We start from the raw sequence: 21582 nt of genomic DNA, 5'->3' as shown, positions 1-21582 counted from the left end.
GACATCAATAACAGGATGTCATAGCTACTGTAAAACTCCACAGAAGCCAGTGCAGCGGGAGTTAAATAAGTTCTTTATTTTGTGTTATATGTTAGTTTGGTTATTTAATTTTTGTAGGTTTGTTTTTGAAAAAGAAACTTTGAAAAATGGAAAAAAAAAAGTGTTCCATGCTCCTACCTAATGCTGTTGAAGCTATGATATCACAAGTCAGGGTGTACAAGGCTGTCGCATCAGAGCAAGAGCCAATAATCATGGGCTTAGAAAGAAGGCGAATGATAGCAATGCCTTCTTCCTACTATTTCTATAATTGTCTCTTGTTTTTATCCTGACATCCATACCCTGGCAAATACAATACTACGAAGTGTCCTGAAATAACTTTTGAACTCCATACAATGCAATTGTGGTTTTGTGCATTGCTGGGTGGTGGTATTTTGACATGATGTGAAGATATTGCATCATGTTGCTACTCTACATTGTAAGGTACCAATATGACATTATGACATTGTCAACATAAATGCCACAACATTATTAGACATGATTTAATCCAATCAGACAAACTCCTGTAGAAACCCATACTAAAGGAAATGTTTAAGGGTTATCACTCATAAGTGTCTCTAGGAACCTCAGAACTATCCCATGATGAATTGCCTAATAGATGGATCCTAAAATCACTAGTCAGCCTTATGAAATGTCATTGCATTATGGTGCGATGACTTTCTGATGCACCATTGTAAAATTATGTAGCATCATGACATGCGTATGTAAAATTATTGCAAGCTGATAAATCACAGAACTGGCACTCCTACATTGCACATCAAGGTAAAGTTATTGAAATTTGATATCTGAGTATGAGCAACTGTGAGGTATATATTTAAAACCTAATTTTAAAATAATAGAGGAAGAACCATAACAGTAAGTGTCCATTGACTAATTGTATTATTGATATAAAATGGATGTGTATGACTTCTTACTATTTATTATTGGTTTTGTAATAGTACCCAGAGGCCCAAATCTAATTCAGGCCCCATTGTCCTAGATGCTTTACAAACACAGCATGAAACATAGTCCCTGACACAGGGAATTTATAATTTAATTTATTAATTAAAGACAAGAAGCTGTAGATAAAACAAACAAGTAAGGTAAATATGCATCCCTGTAAGCCAGTTTTGTATGGTGATTGAGATTGAGTCAAGCCTATTTTTAATTATAAAATGCAGAGAACAGATGAATGTCTTATTTTGTACTTCTGATATGTATTTCAAAGTCCCAGACTAGAGAATTTTATAATCTAGTGTAAATAGGTAACAAGTAAATACTATATCAACACAAGCAAGGGAATCAGTGGGCTGATAAAACAGGGAAAGGAGAAATCTCCTGCAGGATCATTTCCCCCCCTTTGTATACGGGGATCTCTTAGGTAGTGATTGTTAGACCTGCCACAGGATCTCTTGCGAATAATCCTATTGTGCTCAGGGATGGAAGTGTCAGTGCAGGCCACCAACACTGAGGCTAGTTAGCCTATGCTAAGTGAGAAAGGTTTTGAACATGAGGCTGTTAAGCTCACAGGCTATTTCAGGGATAGAGGCCTGTATGTACAAAGAAGTATGCAAGCTACAGTGGCAAGAGGACCAAGGCTTCTAGCATCTGCTATTCCATAGTGTACATTGTAGTTTGGGTGACTCTGGGTTACTGTGCCTAGTAAGTCGTGGGCTCTGGGCATAGCTGGTCTGGGCACCTAGTACAGCAGAAGCCAGAGAAGCCACCCTTTGTGGTGAACTGCTTGGCTCCGTCAATGTCAGCAGACTCCCCATTAATTAGCCTGCTCTATTTCTTGTTGCCCTGGGGGGAGGTAATTGGGATTTCCCTGAAACGGGCTCTGGGGCCTTGATGGGGCTTGGATACCATGGTGATGGTTGCCTTGGCAACACACGAGCCAAACAAGCCCCATCTCCTGACAGGCGCCCCCCCCCCGAGGGCCTCCTACACTCACTCTCCCCTGGCCTTAAGGAGGGGCCGCCGCCTCTTGGCTTCGGACCCTGCCCATTCTTGGATCCTGAAACGGCCCCTTTCCTCTCCCCCGACCTTCCTAACTCCCGCCTCCACGCTTCTCCCATTGGTCAATTCTCCGGAGAGCGTCTCCTGGGTGTGTATCTATTCGCTGAAGGAAATGACATAATCGAGAAACTGCCAATAGAGCGCGAGGCTTGAAGTGACTGGCAGATGGAACTGCCAGTATGATTGGTTCAGGGCCCGCATAGTCCCGCCCGCGGGAGCAGGAGCCCCCTTGAAGCAGGCGTTTCAAGATGGCGCCGGCTGGGCGGGGGAGGCGGCTCCTGTGAGGAGGCGGCGGCCGAGGCACTCCCTCCACTCCCCCGGCCCGGGAAAGCGGAGCGGCGGGGACACCCGGAATGGCCCAGGTGGGTGCTGAGCCCACAGACTCCCGCGTCGAAGGAGGCGGGCAGGAGCGGGGCCTGCGGCCCAGCCGCTCGCTTGGTGCCGTCCCCGGCCGGGGTGAGGGGGAGGATTTCCCTCTCCTCCCAACGCCCCGGGCGACAACCCTCTGCCTCCTCCCCGCCCTGTACATCGCGGGACGGAGACTGTTCTATCTCCTCCCCAGATCCACCGTGGCCGTGTGGAGGCCCCGTCCTACCTGCACCTCCTTTTGAGTCCCCGCCCCCCCTGCCCTTAGCGCGGGCAGTGGGGCGGCGCCCGATCTCCCCCCAGGATAATGGCGACAAACATCCCGGGGGGAGGGGATTCTCTCTGCTCCATTACCCCCCACCCCCGAGTAATATGGAGAATTCCTCCCCGCACATCCCGTTGCCCGGCTCGCGGGGGGTGATGGGAAAGAGTCCCCCCATGCACTCCTCCTGCCCCCTCCCCGGTAATGGAGAGGATTCCCCCCCCCTCCCTCGCGCATACACTCACTGGGAAAATGGGGATGGGGGATATTTGCCCTTGCACATCCCCTCTGCGCGCGTCCCCCTCCTCTGTGTAACGGGAGGAATCTCGCTCGCTCACACTCAAGGTGATGGGGGAGACGGGCAGTTCTCTTCATAACCTTTTGCATAATTCACAGGCTCGGTCTCCACAATGTAAGGAGAACTCCGCCCACTCCTCCGCCCCCTCCCCATTCTTCTGATTCCCTTCACACTGGGGTACTGAGGAGAAGCCTGCACATCCTCCTACTTTCCGACTCCCTCACCTTCACTTCTCCTCCTTCACTTTGGGGTAACAGGAAGGATTTTTCTTGTACGCTCTTTTCTTCTGCTTCGCTGGAGTCATGAAGGTTCTTCCCTGCACCTCTTCTATTCCTAATTGTGGATTAATGGGGTGGATTTCCATTTGATACATTCCCAGAACAGTGTGTGTATGGGGGGGGGGGTTACCCCTAATTCTTCTTCGACTGTCTCTTCTGTGGTCAAGGGAATGGAGAAGCTTTCTCCCAATTCTCTCCTCCTTTAAACGATGAAGATTCTTGCCCTGATCTGTTTGTGTGAGCAATAATGAGGTTTCTCTTGGCCCCAGCTAATGGGGATCCCCCCACACCTTGCCACTCCTTCCTGACTGGGAAATGAGGATTCTGTACCTGATCACTTTCCAACCCAATAATGGCTCCTCCAGCCATCCTCTTGCCCCAATATAATGGCATGTATCTAAAATTTCCTCTATAACCCCCTTTTGCCAACCCAGGCAGTGGGCACAAGTCCTCCTACCATCAGATGGAGACAGGAAGCTGGCAATGCTGTGTGCTGTCATTTCCCATCCCCAAAGAGGGGTGGGCTGGCTGGCTGAACCTTTTCAATTCCATTTCTGTCTCCAGCAGGTGGGAGATATCTAGCCAGCCAAAGAACTTAGAACTTACTTTTTAGGGGGGGTTTCCTTTGAAATTTTCCCTTTCTGTTACAGTTAGTTTAGGGATTTTCATAAAAAGTATCAAAGAATCCTTCGTCGGATGCAAGTGGGTATTCACCCACGAAAGCTCATGCTCCAAAACGTCTGTTAGTCTATAAGGTGCCACAGGATTCTTTGCTGCTTTTACAGATCCAGACTAACACGGCTACCCCTCTGATACATAAAAAGTATGACTTCTTTATATTCACATGAACACTATATGGGGAGGTGGTCCTTTAGCTCTGATGTGGTTTTTTTTGGCAAGAATTACCTTGCAAAAAGCTGCCTTACCATTTGTTTGTTCCCTCTGTTTTGTTGTTAGGAAACCAATACTTAAGTGTGGGGTGACTGGAAGCCTTCCTTATTCTTCTCTGTACTCCGCACAACGACAAATGGTCCCATACTGCCTCCCCCCCACCACTTCTCTTCTGTGAGCAAAGCTATTGAAACCATTTTAGCAAGTTGGTCATACTGTAAATGGAGCAGCCGTTTTGCTATTTGAGGGGGGCTAATTTAAGGTGCAGTTCAGTGCTGCTTTTTCCAGATAACCTACTGTGGTACTTACTCATGGACGGGTGTGACTGGTTTCCACCAGGTTGCCACCTGGGACTGGGGTATTACTGAGCCCTCTGACCCACCAGCCTGGCTCCCTCTCACACTGTGCTGCTGTGACAAGCTGCAAAGCCTTCGAAGCTTGCACTTTCACCAGCATTCAAACAGGTAGGGACCACACCCAGCTGCAGTTACTTGCAGGCTCTCTAACCACCAGTGTCTCAGTCTAGGACCCGAGAGCAGTACTGTCCTGCCCTGCTCAAATCTGGCTCTTTTATATGGGTTTAATACCCAGTCCGCCTCTCCCTTAATGTGAAGAGGACCATGCACACTTGTAGTAACCAAGCTGAGATTTGCCCCAGACACCTTAGTCAAAGACACATTGATTTGGATTAAAACATATAATATAAGTTTATTAATTACAAAAAGATAGATTATAAGTGATAGCGAACTGATCAAAGCAGATTACCTGGTAAATAAACAAAACTGCAAACTGAGCTTAACGTACTACAGTAAAAGCTTTTTTTTTTTATGCAGCATGTTGGGGGAATGGGGGTGCCAGTAAGTGAAAAATTCCACTCAACTAAATGGGAGGGAGTTTGGGTGTGGGAAGGGATGCAGGTGCAGGGTCTGGGAGGGAGTTTGGGTGTGGGAGGAGGCTCGGGGCAGGATGTTGGGGCATGGGAGGGGTTTTGGGGTGCCAGATCCAGGAGGCGCTCACCTCAGGCAGCTCCCCGCAAGTAGCAACCTTGCTGTTCCTTGGTGGAGGCAAGGCTAGGTGGCTCTGCGCACTGCCCCTACCCCGAGCGCTGGCTCCATTCCTGGCCAGTAGGAGCTGCAGGGGTGGTGTCTGTGGGCGGAGGCAACAGGCAGTGCTGACTAGCCATGTCTCCACCTAGTAACAGCAGGAACAGGTGGCTGCTTGTGCGGAGCCCTTGCCCTGAGCCCCCTCCCACACCAAAACTCCCTCCCAGAGCCCATGCCCCACACCCCCTCCTGTTCCCCTACCCCCAGTCCCGCACTCCGTCCCACACTCCAAACCCCTCGTGGCATTCCTCCGCCTAGGAGCAGTAGGGATATGTCGCTGTTTCTTAGGATGCACACGGAGCCAGATAGGGAGTCTGCTGGCCCCGCACCAACTGAACTATAAACTGGACTGTCTGTGAAGATTAGAAATGCCGATTTATAGAGCTTTCTGGTTGATACAGGGTCGGATAACACAGGCTTTATTGTAGATAGGTAGGACATGAATTAGCAAATTCTCACCCTGAGTGATACACTGGCTGGCAGATTCTTAAAGCACAAACTGCCTTTGCTTTGCAGCTTGGGTTTCCCAGGTTTTCGTACACAGGCTAGAAATCCCTTTAGCCTGGGACCATCACTTTCCCCAGTTCAGTCTTTGTTCCTCGGGTGTTTCCAGGTGTGTTGTTATAGGGAGGGTGAGGTACCATCGTGATGTCATTTCCCACTTTTATATCATCTTCCCACTTGCTGGAAAGGTCTTTTGCTGTGACCTGGGTCAAACAGTTCCCATTGTGTAGTGCTATCTCTGAGAGGTTTTTGTTGTGCACAGCTCTTGGGGTAATCCTTGTGCTTGTGTGCATTTCCTCAATAAGTCATTAACATTGTTTGGCCTTTTTACTGTTGTACTTGAAAGGCTGCTTGTGGATGTTTTAAACCTCACAACATGTTTCAGTAAAACATGCATAGCCAAACTTCACGTACAATGATGGCACATATAATCCAGTGAGATATTAACGGCTAACAGATCAAGACTTTTAGAATGATATTTCACAAGGCATATGTTGTGCAAAACATATCCTGATGATATGACAGTGGTGAATAAGGGAGTGTCGGGGTCACAACAGGAATGTGACCATATTGGACAAAATGGTGATCACTAACTGGCTGCACCAGTGCTCCTAGTGTTTCTGTGTGGCCTATCTGTTTTGCATATGTATGTTTTCTTTCCTGTATGTGGAGAAAATCATGGCTGTATCCCTGTTTGGCTTTTTTACTTTGGGCATCTTGATGGCCTCCAGAGATTATTCCCTACCTTCAGAATGTGTTTCTCTATGCCAAGACTGGTGACATGGAGGAAGGTGAACTGTTCTGTGTGGTGGTGATTTATGGGGCCTTCTCCTTTAGAAGCTCAGTTCTGATTTTATGACAATGGTTAATTCAGCCTTTTTCCTTCAAAACTGAATCTTCTTTGTTTTGTAAGCAGAAAAAACCTTCTCTCCTGAGGGCAGTGTTATCATGCGGACATGGTAGATGCTGATGACATGAAGATAGATGATCCTGAGTGAGAAATTCCTTTTCGGGAAATAGTCTGTAGAGTATGGGTTGAGGTTTTTTGGGTTGGACTTCTAAGCTGCATTGATTATACAAGTGGCCTGCACTTCTATTCTAAAACATGGCTTTCTGGAGCCAGAGGATGAGAAGGAGAAACCCTGGTTATGGTTAGCCATAGAAAGGGCTCAGGTTTCTTCTGAACCACTCATCCTTTCTGGACATTTTGGGCAGGGAATGTACAGTTTCTAGCAAGAAACTTGATTTCCTGAAGACCTTTAGGGCTTTGCCTTTGACTGGACCTGTTCACATTGCTGGGTACTAGATATTTTCATGTCTCGTGGCTACTCTATCAAATTTATCTTGTAGCAAGAATCTGTCTCCTTCAAAGAATATGCTCTAAAAGGCAGCAAAAATCAGGATGGGTAGTATGTAGTCTTGTGATTCAGTGCTTGTTTTGCTATTCTTTATAATCCCTGACAGCATCCTATATACTGTCCCATTAGAATGTGATGAAAGTCAACTCCTTTCTGTGCTCTCCTTCCAGATGGAGGTCTAGCATTCCATAATTCAGATGGTCTGTTTGATGGAGTTAGGTGTCCTGTGTAGATCAATAAGACACAGACCTACATGTCTATATTCCCTCCAGTTTATCAGAAGTTCCTTCAATTTTTTTGTTCTGAATGTTCAGGGTGCTTAATTTCCACTTGACAGTAGCACTCCACAACTTCTCAAAGGTACTCGTAGTTCTTACTACAGCTTTTCAAAAAGATGGTGTTAGTCAGATTTACATAGACAATTTTTTAGTATGGTCATGTTGGTCATATGGCTTAGCAATCAGCATGAATCTTCAGAGAATCCAATGTCTGGATGATAAATAAGAACCTTTCTCTACCATAGGAATTAATATCTCTTGAGGCCAGTAATTTAATACCTTGATAGGTAAGCTGTTCCTTTTGGAATATTTTAATAGTGAAGCTGCAATCAAGGTGAGTTTCTTGATCCATTTGGCCTTTGTAACAGCTGAGGGCATGTCTTGAGGTTCTGAGATCCATAATGGCATTACTGGATCTAGTGTGATTAGCATGTTGGCTATCTTGATCCAGGCTCCATTTGGCTATGTTTTTAGCAGAGGGCCCTCCAAATCATCCCCTTAGAAAACGGGTGGTATAAGGGGGTAGAAAGAGGCCCTTCAAAATACTCTCTGCATAAGGGGGTTTCCCCATTGTCTCTTTATAAGTCCTCTCTCTGCTCCTGATGTTAGAGGTGGGGGTGAGGATGTGGGTGGGAGTGATGCTGTGCTCTGCCTAGTCTTAGCTTCCCATGGCTCATGAGGAGCCTTGAGAAGCAGAGGATAAGTTAGATCAGACTTGGGGTAGCTCTGATGCCAGCAGGCACAAGACAAAAAATGCAAGAAGCACAAAGTTGGCTTAAGGTCGCCTTGGACCTTCTTAACCCCATTCCAGCTGAAGCCGATACCAAGTAGCAGACAACTTGATTCCCAGTTCATCACTTCAACTTTGATGTGAAGGAAGGACTAAGCAACAATAATTGTATAGGCAATAACGTCCAGACAGGGAACAAAAGGTGCCAAATCGTAGCAGGTAAAAAGGAAGTTCCTGTCCTCTGTTGTTCCCATTGCTGTAAAACTCAGCCCAAGAATAGACTTCTTGAGCTGTAGCTGGACACAGCCTGGGAAAGGGAAAATGCAGTGATTAGTATTTTTGTGATATGCCGTAAAAGATGATCTTTCTAGTTGGATCTGAGAGCTTCCTGATCAGACAGGGAGGTAAACTGTTCTTCAAGGTCAGGAACCTATGAGGTCTTGGAGTGGGTACGTCTTTCATCCTTGGGATTTTGAATTTGTCTACATAAATTTCTACTCCTTACAGCCAGCATCCTTCTCAAGAATCCCTCTGAAGAACCTGGACCATTTAGGAGGCATTGGTTACCAAAGTTAGTGAATTTATGCTGAGATTATTGGTTTTATCTTCCCTTTGGCCAAAACTTTCTGATGAAAAGCTTATTTTACCATGGAGAACCTAGGAATGTATGTCATTCAGTCTGGCCATTATGTGGGTGTATGTGATGAAAATGGGTTTTTGTAATGGATGGATTCCACAGAGGTATAAAAGTGTAGGGCTGTTTCACATAGTCTAGGGTGTTTCAGAGCCTGGTGAAAAATAGCAAATCAGATCACTTAAAACGTTAATACAACAGTCCTCCTGCCTTTTTAGGATGGGATGGATAAACACTTAGCATCAGCACCCTGAGGGTCCAAGTATCAGCTCTTTAGGTTTTACAGCAACAAAATATAAATAATTTCTAGTGGCTTCCCATCCAGAATAATGGGATTATTTTAGAGCAATTAAATTGAGGCTTTCTCAGATTCATAGACTTTATTTAAAAAAAAAAAAGGTGGGTGGGCCAGAAAGGAGCACTGTGATCATGTAGTCTGGTTTTCTCTTTAAAACAGGCCAGAGGACTTCCCTGAATTAATTCCTGTTTGAATTAGAGCATGTCTTGCATAAAGCATCCAATCGTGATTTAAAAATTGCCAGCAATGAAGAATCCGTCACAATCTCTAGTAAATTGTTCCAATGGTTAACTACCCTCACGGTTAAAAATTTGCATCTTGTTTCTAGTCTGAATTTGTCTCGCTTCAACTTCTGGCCATTGGATCCTTGTTATATCTTCCTCTGCTAGACTGAAGAGCCCATTATCAATGTTTTGTTCCGCGTGTAGGTACTTATTAATAAGGCTGATTCTGTCACAGAGGTTGTGGAAGTCACGGATTCTGTGACTTTCTGCGAACTCCGTGACTTTTGCACCTGCAGTGGCTGGTGCGGCTGACCCTAGGGCCGCCAGAGCAGCCACCCCTGAGGCAGGCTGCTCGGGTGCCTCATGGCCAACCACGCCGTCTGCTGCTCTGCTGGCCCCAGGCAGCTGGCCCTAGGGAGTGCCTGAACAGCCGTCCTGGGGGCAGCTGCTGTGCTCCCCCCCTCCCCTGCCAACCAACCCCCAGATTTAGTCATGGGTATTTTTAGTAAAAGTCATGGACAGGCTGTGAATTTTTGTTTATTGCCCGTGACCGGTCCATGACTTTTACTAAAAATACCCATGACTGAATCATAGTCTTAACTATAAGGCATGTTTTCCAATCCTTAAATTGTTCTCGTGTCCCTTCTCTGAATATTCTCCAGTTCATCAACATTCTTCTTAAATTGTGGACTCTAGATCCAGACACAGTATTCCAGTAGTGGTCACACGAGTGCCAAATACCTTCCCCCTCTTCCTCAATATTTCCTTGTTTATACATCTAAGGGATTGCATTAATGTTTTTGGCCACAACATCTCAGTGGGAACTCATGTTCAGGTGATTATTCATCATGACCCCAAGTCTTTTTCAGAGTCACTGCTTCCCATGGTAGTCCCCCTTAAGTATTCCTTTTTGTTTCTAATATAATTAAACAAAAAAAGCCTGCCCTTTAACTCTGCTGTCTGTAGATTTTTGCTTATGTCCTTTGGTTTCAGTTAACAATTTTCTGCAATTCCTTCTTCTGATTTATATTAATTACTCTCAGCTTCCCCTTTCTTCTGTTTGTTCGCACACGCGCGCGCGCGGCCTTTCTGTCTCACTTGTGGGACTATGGCTATTTGGGCATCTAATAAAATGTTCTTTAACAGTTCCCAGTTGAACTTTTTTCTCTTTAAATTCTTTCTTCCAACTGATTTGGCTCATAACTTTCAGCTTTGTGAAATTGGCCCCATATAATAAATGTGATCACATTTGTACCTTAGCTTACTACTAATTTTTAGCTTTGTGCTCAGTTCCTTTTTGTGAAGATGAGGTCTTTTATCAAATTCCCCTGTGTTGGATACAATGCTTTTTGAGTTAGGAAGTTGTCATCTATAATATTGAAAAGTTTGGAGGATGTTGTAGTACTGAGAGCATGAGACCTTCAGCATATGTCACTCAGATTGAAGTCCCTGATGATCACACAATTTTTTTTCTTAAATGTTTTAGATAGGTGCTCATCTTGTTGCCTAGTTTGATTTGGCAGTCAGTAGCCGACCCCAACTAATAACCCATTATGTAATTAAGTGTCAAGACATTGATCTGTAAGCATTCAACATTGTTTTCTTGTTAGTGACTTGAAAACAGGTAATGTAATTTTTGACTGAGTGTCACTCCTCTTTTCCTTTACCCATGATTTGATCCTTCCTAATTAGATTATAACAGTTGATTTTAACATTCAAATCATGCTTTGTTCTTCTTTAGTCCATTGGGACGTCAGCCTGGTGCTACACATTTCACAGTTGCTTTGAACTCAAAACTGCCTTTTTTGTGGCCAAGCCAAGCTTCGATTCTTTGTCTTTTTTATCTTTCATCTATCTTTATGTGGGTAGGCCTGACATGTTGTAATCCATTACATTTTGAATGCTTTAATTACCTGTCCTGTCTGTTTTGTAGCTTGGATACTGTTGTTGAAATTCACTTAGCCTGGGCTGGCATAGAGATACGTTAGAGAATTATAATTGGTTTCTCTAAGTCCCCCTATGGTAACCCAGACATCTTGCCCTTGTTTCTTCATATGTTGTGTGGTGGTACTACTGACTAAGATTTCTGAAATGTTTGGGTACAATTTCTCTATTGCCTGGCAAGTTTTTGAACAGCGCAGACTCAGCCATCTGACTCTCGTAGGGGGCGTAACATCACTTTATTTCCTGCTGGTAGGAGGACTTACACCCACTGTATGGGGTGGCACAAAGGGATTGGAGAAACCAAATTAGCAGGTAAGAAAGAACCATAAAAGTGGCCTATTTCCTTTCCCAGGTACTCAAGGCCCTGCACAGACAACAATTAACCTCCTCCCCTCTCTCCCCATTATATAAAATGCAAGTAAAATGGTATTAAGAGCCTATTTGATGTAAAATTACATAGACTATAATTGAATATGTATGCCAGTCTAAAGTACCTAAAATACTTTGGCTAGTAGATGCTGTTCAAAATTAATAGTAATGATTAAGACTTCAGTGTTAGTACTCTGGATTCCTGTTCTAAATATCTGTCTTGAGTAAGGCATTCTAGTGACCTGTAATAGTCGTGGATATAAGACCACACAGCTGCTAGCATCCCTACTTAGAAAAGCTCTGTTCAGGCTTTTTAGTAGGTGATCAAATTTTCTGTGTGAACAATATCCAGAGAGTAATTTCTGATTGTTAAATCTATTCTTCAAAATATTGCAGATAGTTAATTGAACATTGAAGAAAATAATCTATTGTATCTTATAGTGAAGACTTAAAATCTGACCTGCTTTAACATTGCAAACTAGTTGTCTTTCGATTATATAGATAAGTAGCATTCTGTTACTAAGATACTTAATACCAAAACCAGCTGTTTTTATCTGACCCATTTAAAAATCAATGCTTTGTACCTGATGGTCATGCAGCAGTAGTTACCAATCGGTTTTCCTAGAACTGTGCTGGCATAATGTGATTCTGGTGCACAAACAAAGAAGCAATGAAAACTCTTAATTCTCATAAAAAGAGCATTACAATCAGTTGGAAGTTAAAATAGATGTTCAAGTATCCTTTTTAAGTAAGAGTTTGGGAAGGAATTCCATTTTTACCTCTGATGAATGGGACAGTTGGCTTTCAAGCTCTTCTGTGACAAATCTTTTTCTTTTTGTAGGTTGAAAGAAGAAAAGGAGACCTGCTTGTCCAATGAAGATGCACTCTACTTAGTCTTCATCTATTTAAGCTGAATGCATTGTGATTTCCAATAATTGAGACAGTGATTCTGAAAGCTGTCTACATTAATGAAAAGAACAATGTAGTCAGCTTAACTGAATCATCAGTGTTGCATATTGAATAGAACATGATAAACCTATCTTGATGGACTTGTGCATGTTAGGAATATAGATTATATACATTTATTTAAAGCTTTGTTTTTTAAAACAGTAGTTTTACAGTTTAAATATGGAGAAAACTGAAAATGCACCTCCCCTCCCCAAAGAACCTGCAAGAGAAATGAATGTGGAGAACCAGACTTGTCCCCCACCTCTGCCGCCTAATGAACAGCCTCCACCACCTCCCCTGCAAACGTCCAGTGACGCAGAGGTAATGGACGTTGGCTCTGGTGGTGATGGACAGTCAGATACCCCTGCTGGGGACGCGCACACTGTCTGCAGAACACAGCTTCTGACAAAGGGATCTGCTTGCTACAAAACTCGTCTTATAATAGACCCTAACAATAGTGACCAAAGCCCAAGAACTGCTCGTCATGCACCTTCAGTTCGAAAGTTCATCCCTGATCTTAAGTTACTTAAAGATGTAAAAATTAGTGTTAGCTTTACAGAAAGCTGCAAAAGCAAAGACAGAAAAGTTCTGTACACTGGAGCTGAGCAAGATTATAAACCAGATACAGATTTTAGTATTAATAATGTCAATGGGGATTTGTATGTTTGTCCTTTTGGTGGTAGTAATGGTAAAGCTGTAGGTGTAGGGGGTGAAAATGATGACAAGAAGGATGATGAAAATGATATTGATCAGGAAAAGAGAGTGGAATATGCAGTTCTGGATGAGTTAGAAGATTTTACTGACAATTTGATGGAAATTGATGAAGAAGGAGGAGGGTTCACATCTAAAGCAATCGTTCAAAGAGATAAAGCAGATGAAGAAACCTTGAATTACTCTTATGAGGTATGTAAATATTTTTTACCAAGTGATTAGAAAAACTTGTGCGAAGATGTGTAAGAAAGACAGGATCTAAGAGCTTGTAGTCTTGAAGACAAAAATGCAGAATTCTTCGACAGAAGAAATTCTATCCATTATACACAACTTAAATTAAATTATCCTTTAATTTATTCAATTAATTAATTAATCATGGTAAGAATTTTGGTGATTAAAATTTTTGAATGATATAGCAAAAGACTTTAGAAGGTGCTGAATTTAGTTCTGAATTGTGATATATTGCCTTTTAACAGATCTTTAAGGGCTGCCTGGATAAGTAGATTTCATTTGGTTCTTTTCAGATTGTCATGAAATATCAGTTGCTGATCCAGTGACCATTTATGAAAATTTACCTCCTTGTTTTTCAGTCTCCTTACCATGGCCTTGGGAATCTTCCATCCAAATCCATAGGCAAACTATTTATAAATAATTTGTACCTTTTCTTGACAGAGCAAGGGACAGTAGTAGCTATAGAAGGATGGTATTTGACCATGTCTTTTGCAGGATGATTTTGATAATGATGTGGATGCTCTGCTGGAAGAGGGCCTTCGAGCTCCCAAAAAGAGGAGAATAGATGAGAAATATGGAGGCGAGAGTGACCACCCATCTGATGGAGAGACAAGCGTGCAGCCAATGATGACCAAAATAAAAACTGTACTTAAAAGTAAGTTACTTTTCATTAAACCTCTAATTTTTCTATGGTGCATGTATGTAGAATTGTGGGCAATTCAATATTGGAACTTAGTAAAGACAGACTGGTATGGTTCTTACTGTTCAGGGGCCTCACTTCATAGGCTATGACCATGACACATCTAGATTTGAGAATTTTTGTGTTCAGTCCTTCTCCATAATGTGCAAATTTATTCTTTGGATTTATGGAGATGTGATGGGGTTCCCGGGATGCAACCTGGACTGTGAGACTGCTGAGCTCTCTATCCCACCCACTTGGGCTCCCTCTCTCACTGTGATGCTGTTGGCAAGCTACAAACCTCTGGCAGGTACTGCACTTACACAGACATCCACAGGCAGGGACACCCCCAACTGAGTTAGATGAGTGCTTCTCACAACCACTCATGAACCAACAATAGAGAGGCTCTAGCCAGTTCCCCCCAGCCTTGCACCCTGGAACTGTACTGTCTTGCCCTGGTCAGAAGCCTGACCAGCGTAAATTCATTACCCAGTCCCTGCCCCACTCTTAATGTGGGGAGGACACACCCAAGCCTTTGTACTCTCAGCTGAGATTTCCCAAGCACTTCAAAATACACTGTTTTAGGTGAAATGTAAAAAAGATGTATTAACTACAGAGAGATCAATTTTTAAGTGATTATAAGTAGTAAGCATAGAGATCAAAGTTGGTTACCTAAGAAATAAAAGTAAATTCACAATGTGATTTCTATAAACTAAACAGGATTTGAATCAAGTAGTGTCTCACCCTGATGATAGAAACAGGTCACAGATCTTCAGTACACTGGCTGGAACTGCCTTCCAGCCCGGGACCACACTCCTCACTTCAAAGTCTTTGTCCTCCAGAAGTGTTTCCAGGTGTTGAGTTGTGGAGGGAAAGAGGCCAAGTTATGATGTCATTTCCCCTTCTTTTATAATTTTTCTTCCAGCTTGCTGGAAAGATCTATGCTTGTGACATGGGGGTCTGCCCCCATTGGTCAAGCAGCCTCCATTGTCTGTGTGCTCTCTGAGAAGTCTTCTGGGATGGTTCCCTTTAATGGGCCATCAGCGCGTCTGGCTACTCCACTATTGTACCTGAAAGGCTGGTTGTGGGTGTTCCTAACCTCACAACATATTTCAGTAACACATACATAGCAAAACTTCATAACTTCACATATAATCCAACAGGATACTAATGTTCAGCAGACCAAGACTTTTAAAATGATACCTCACAAGGCATACTTTTATACAAAACATATCATAATTGTATGACAGTGGTGAATATGGGGGTTCAAGGGTGCCACTCTGAGGTACAGAGTGCCATGGGAGAAGTATAGGAAACACTTCTGCATTAGCAGGCATATGAACAATGTAATCTACTTTTTTTTCCATCTTTAATACCATGGCATGGCCAAAAAGTGGAAATGTTATTCTACTTCAGTCACTTAAATTTTGTTGTTGAAGTTGTCTTATTTTACAGGGAATATTTCGTGTATGAAGAACTATTGAAAGTCAGTTGCTTGCATTTATGTAGCATTCCCTATGTGAACATCGCAAAGCCCTTAAATCAGAAGTAATGCAGAAGAATCCAACTGAAAATAGTCTAAATTAGATTTAAACTCAGTCTAATCTTGAGGAGTGCATTTTTAAAAATGCATCATATTGTATATAAAAAAGAAAAACCCCTTTTAAAAACAAAAAAACCAACAAAACAGTGTCCTAACCGTCAGTTGGCATAGTCCGTTCTGTGGTTTACAAGGTAGGAAAAATGAGACCATGCTGCCTTAAATGTGAGCATAAGAATCTTTCCCTAATATTGTTTGGAGTTGCCGCCTTTATAAAAAGATAGCTGATCTAAGTATGAAAGATTGTAGGATGAAATCATGTTTGGGTTGTGTCTTGACTGTGGGTGAAAAAGTGATTCCTAATTAGTCTTTGATAACTACAGAAATAACCATTTAGGAAAAGGAATGGTTGGCTATAGAATCTATTGAGATTAAAATTCAGAGTTTTTTGTCTAGTTAAATTAGGCTCTGTCATGGCTAAATTACCTCCTGCTTTTATCCACCCACATGTGGGAACTTGGGGGCGGGGGGGCACAGTATGGTGGTGGGTGATATGTGATAGCACTCCAGTAAAGAACTAGGTACTGTACAAATACTTAAGAAGTAATATCTGTGGAGGATAAAAGTACCTGTAGCATTTCTTAGTTTTGTAATGAGCTTTTAGGTGGAAGAATGTTCTCAGGATATAGAATCAGAAATAAATTTTTAATAAAATCAGATTACATTAAAAAATAGTGAACTGCCTACATGAGTTTCTTTTTCCTCTCATAAAGGTCGTGGCCGTCCTCCTACGGAACCATTGCCTGATGGATGGATCATGACATTCCATAACTCAGGCATTCCTGTATATCTGCACAGAGAATCCAGAGTTGTTACCTGGTCCAGACCTTATTTCTTGGGAACAGGAAGCATAAGGGTAGGGGTTTGAGCTGCTAATTATTATTTTAATGGTTGAGTTATTTAAAAATATTAGGTTTCCGTTTATGTACTTATTTGTAATTGGTCAAAACAGTCTTGGAATTATGCTTTGGGGAATTTTTCAGACCTCTTAGATATGGTCAAATAGGGAGTTTTGTTTTTCAAACAGTTTTATCTGTGTTCTTAACACCTTATTTCAAATATGGATTATTTTTTCACTACACTTCAGTTTGGGCAATTAAAATGGACTAGTCAATCTTACTTTCTGGTTCCCTTGTTCTACCACAACACAGCAAAATTGTTTTTTTTTAATACTGCATAGGTATATCTAAATTGTGGGTATTGTTCTGTTTAGAGGATCAAATTATAGTTTAAACTATGGTTTGGGAGTCTCATTCCCAGAAGTAGACGTGCTACCCATATACAGCACAACTCCCACAGATTACAATGGGAGTGTGCAGAACCTGAGTTTAGTGGTGGTAAGGCAATTTAAATCAAAACATTCACTGAATTATCTGAAAGCTTTCCTGTTAAGTTTTGTAAATATAAATATATTTGTAATTTAACAAAACCTTGACTTTTCAGCCTAAACTATCTTTTTCCTTTTTAAAATCAGAGCTTTCATCAAAAGGAGTCTTGTTTTGGAGAAAGGGGGGAAGCATAGCTCTACCTAGTGTTTCTTATAACAGCTAGGGTGCCCTGGGGATGAGTGAAGTATGGGAGCCTAAACGGAATTATGTAATTGTACTGAAAGTTATTTGATAGAAACTTTCTTTATATTATGTTTTAGTTTGAGTGAAGTACTGTATTTTATTGGACCAACTTCTGTTGGTGAGAGACACAAGGCTTGATCCAACAGAAATTGATCCAATAAGAACAGCCATACTGGGTCAGACCAATGGTCCATCTAGCTCTGTATCCTGTCTTCTGACAGTGGCCAGCTCCAGGTGCTTCAGAGGGAAATGAACAGAGTAGGTAATCATCAAGTGATTCATCACCCATTCCCAGGTTCGGGCAACAGAGGCTATGGACATTTCAGAGCATGGTTTTGCATCCCTGCCCATCCTGGCTAATAGCCATTGATGGACCTATCCTCCATGAATTTATCCAGTTATTTTTTGAACCCTGTTATAATCTTGACCTTCTCAACATCCTTTGGCAAAGAGTTCCACAGGTTGACTGTACGTTGTGTAAAGAAATACTTCCTTTTGTTTGTTTTAAACCTGCTGCCTAATGATTTTATTTGGTGACCTCTAGTTCTTGTGTTATGAGAAGTAAATAACACTTCCTTATTTACTTTTTCCACACCCATCAAGATTATCATATCCCTCCTTAGTCAGCTTTTCCAAGCTGGAGTCTGTTTTATTAATCTCTCCTCAAATGGAAGCTGTTTCTTACCTCTAATCATTTTTGTTGCCCTTTTCACTTTTTTTTTTTTTTTTGGAGATGGGACAACCACATCTGCATGCAGTATTCAAGATGTGGGCGTACCATGGATTTATATTGGGGCAATATGGTATTTTCTGTCTTATCTATCCCTTTCCTAAAGATTCCCAACATTGTGGGTTGGTTTTGTTTTGTTTTTTTGATTGCCGCAGCACATTGAGTGGATGTTTTCAGAGAACTATCCACAATGACTCCAAGATCTTTCTTGCGTAGCAACAGCTAATTTAGACCATCATTTTATATATGTAAAATATATATAATAGAGAGAGAGAGAGAATAAATTAAATAAATAAAAAAAACATGTTTTTTTTCTAATGCATTTATCAATGCTGAATTTCAGAAAGTACTTCAACCACCTTGTGTATCTAATATTCTGGGACTACCACGATTACAACTACACTGCCTGCAACTGTTTGCTCATTTGACAGCACTTTGTAGTCAGTTTCATTGTTTCTCCTTTCCCTTTTTTTACTTGCTTGCATTCCCCATAGGGCAACGGGGGAGAGGAGCACTTAAAAATCAGAAAATGTGACTTTAAAAATGTTGGGTGGATTCAGAGATGGTTAGCGCAGATTTCTAGTATCACAACTACTTCTAACGCATCTTAAAACTGACTAGATTTGTCTTTTTGTAATTTCATGAGCCCTAAATTTATAAATTTTTGTATAATTATATTTACAGAAACATGATCCTCCCTTGAGTAGCATTCCCTGTCTGCATTACAAGAAAATGAAGGACAATGAGGAAAGGGAACAAAACAATGACATAACCCCAAATGGGGAAGTATCGCCTATAAAGCACGTAGACAAGTCTTCGGAACTGGACTGCCAAACAGAGGAGCCGGACTCCACTGCTGCTGATTCTGGGCCTTTAGATGAGAGAGAGCCTTCAGGGGGTGATGCAGCACCAGGAGCCTTAGGACAAGTTAAGGCCAAAGTTGAAGTGTGTAAAGATGAATCTGTAGGTAAGTGCTGAAAGCCATACCTACTACTTGTTAGAGGAGGGGATTGGCAGTCAAGATCCCTAGATTTTATTCCTGATTCACTGCTTGACCTTGGGCAAGTCATCACATTTATCTCTGCTTCAGTTCCTCATCTGCAAAATGGGGGGATAAATACCCACTTCAGTAAAGCAATGTGATCCTTGGTGAATGGAGGTATATAACCGTGGAGTATTTTTGAGGATTGCTGAGGGTCAACATGAAAGGATCTTTTAGCTATAGAAATTTGAGAATTATCAGAATATAGTACTGTAAACTTGTATGTTATGCATTTAAGGACTATTTAGAGGAGACTTAAATTATAGAATAAATAAAAACTACCACCACTTGGGTCATCCTTTTGTAAAGTAGTATTCCTATTACCCGTCTGAGGAATTGTCTACACACACACACATTTGCTGTACTGATTTAGCTATACAGGTTTGCATCCAGTTTTCTTGAAGCACAGCATGCAGTTAAACTGGTATAGCTTATTCATGTATATTCAGGGGAGTAAGCTATACCAGTATAATTGCATGCCCACTAGTGGTTATATCGCTTTACCATTTATTATTATTATTATTTTTTTTTAACAAAACAGAAAATTACATCCATACCTGAAATAGTTTTTGTATCTATGAAGACAGGTCTGAATCCCTTCCCTGCCAACTTCCAATCAAGCCTCACTATGCGCTCTGTCAGTGATTAACCTTGGTGGGTTAATTAATGTATATTGCTGTTTCTCAGAAATACTGCTGTGGTTTAAAGGCTACCAGTGGTCTACATTGTCTTTTTTAAATTTGAAGCTTACCCTTGGCTTTAGACTACAAGACTCCTTATGTGTAAAGATTAAATAGATTGACCATATAAGCCATCATAGAATTGTGGAATCATAGATAATATTTCCAAACAAAAGCAATATCCACAATAAGCCTTTACTATCCTCTGTACATATTCCAGCAGTCAGCCCCTCCTCTAAAATCCAGGAAGTGAAATATTGGTTTCAGTGTTACTGGAAAGCTAACAATTCATGGTCTCCTGCTTGCTCTGTCAGACCATATTTGGAATTCATCATTAGAAAACACCCTGCTAGGAGCTTTCCAACTACACTCTTTTTTTTAATGCATCTGGAGGGGATGGGAACTCTGTTGCTTCCACTAATTGCATCTGCAACAGTATCCCAGACAGGAGGAGGGGCTATGCCTCAAGTAACCAGGTCTTAAATTGTTAGTTTCATGTTTATAGATTAAACCCAGCAGGAGCTTGAGGGTTTAAACTGGCCCTCGAGCTCCTGCTGGGGAGTGGGGTCTGGGGCTTGGCCTGCTCCCACATTCCAGCCAGGGAGTGGGGTCTGAGGCCACTCTGCATGCGCATGCTGATGCTCTCCCAGAAGCAGCAGCATGTCCCCACTCTGGCTCCTACACTTAGGGGCAGCCAGGGGCCTCTCCATGCTGCCTCCGCTCCAACCGCCACCCCTGCAGCTCCCGTTGGTCGGCTGCCGTGGGCAGGAGGCGCTGGGGGCAGGTGGAGCTCATGGAGGGGCTGCTGACATATTACTGTGTCTCTTTGGCAATGTATATTGGTAAATTCTGGCTCCTTCTCAGGCTCAGGTTGGCCACCCCTGAAACAGAGTCTCGTTCAAGTAGTGTAATTATTCAAGATGTTGTAGTGAATGGACTAAGGCTTTGTCTACACTGGAACTTAACTGGCATATTGTCATTCAGGGGTGTTCACCTCCTCACCTCCCCCTCTCTTCCCCCTCCCCAAATGACAAAAGTTTTACCAACAAAAATCGCTGGGGTGAACAGCACCACAGCTGCCACTCAGGGGGTGGGGATAGAAGTTTTTGGTTGGCAGGAGAGCTTTCTCCTGCTGACAGACAGCAGATACACTGTGTACCATTTAGTGGCATGGCTGTGACAGAACAGCTGTGTCGCTAAAAGCGAAGTAATGTAGACAAAACCAAAGGCTGTGTCTACACTAGAGATCTTACAGTGGCACAGCTGTACTGCTGCAACTGCACTGCTGTAAGGTCTCCCATGTAGCTGCTCTATGCCAGTGGGAGAGATCTCCCACCGGCATAATCAAACCACCACCAACGAGCGACGATAGCTATGTCGGTGGGAGAGTGTCTCCCACCAACGTAGTGCTGTCCGCACCAGCACTTTTGTCAGGGAATTTTGTTGGTCAGGGGATGGGGTTTTTTGAGTGTGTGGGTATTTTTTGTTTGTTTTGTTTTTCCTTCACACCCATGACCGACAGAAGTAGGAACAAGTATAGAAATTATGTTCTGAGAAAGTTTTGTAAAGCCTTGGGAACCAACAAAACTGCACTTTCATTGAAAATATATAAAATATTAAGTGTTGGACACAGTGGAGGGTTAGTCTTTTTTTGGCAAAGGTACAACAGTTTCACATGTAATAAAAGGAACGAATGATTGTACAAATTAATGAAAAATTGCATGTAATTAATCTTGTCCTTGAGAGTCCACAGGCAGGTCTCTTGCATGGGGAAGTATAGGAATAACTGGATTTGATT

The 21582-nt window shown here is 42.4% G+C and overlaps 1 protein-coding gene across 1 annotated transcript in view; it reads left to right on the top strand.

The window, feature by feature from the left end:
• Positions 1-2288: 2288 nt before the first annotated feature.
• Positions 2289-21582, top strand: part of DGCR8 (DGCR8 microprocessor complex subunit) — a 41236-nt gene continuing 21942 nt past the window's right edge. Inside the window, exons 1-5 of the mRNA XM_044990031.1 lie at positions 2289-2417; positions 12434-13443; positions 13978-14137; positions 16475-16617; positions 18747-19029. Coding sequence (XP_044845966.1) covers positions 12721-13443; positions 13978-14137; positions 16475-16617; positions 18747-19029 — 1309 coding nt within the window. The 5' untranslated portion in view covers positions 2289-2417; positions 12434-12720. The remainder of the gene's footprint in view (positions 2418-12433; positions 13444-13977; positions 14138-16474; positions 16618-18746; positions 19030-21582) is intronic.

The sequence above is a fragment of the Mauremys mutica genome, chromosome 16, assembly GCF_020497125.1.
Source record: "Mauremys mutica isolate MM-2020 ecotype Southern chromosome 16, ASM2049712v1, whole genome shotgun sequence".
NCBI lineage: Eukaryota > Metazoa > Chordata > Testudines > Geoemydidae > Mauremys > Mauremys mutica.
The sequence above is the reverse complement of the archived record's forward strand: the minus strand, read 5'-3'. Positions and strand labels throughout refer to the sequence as shown.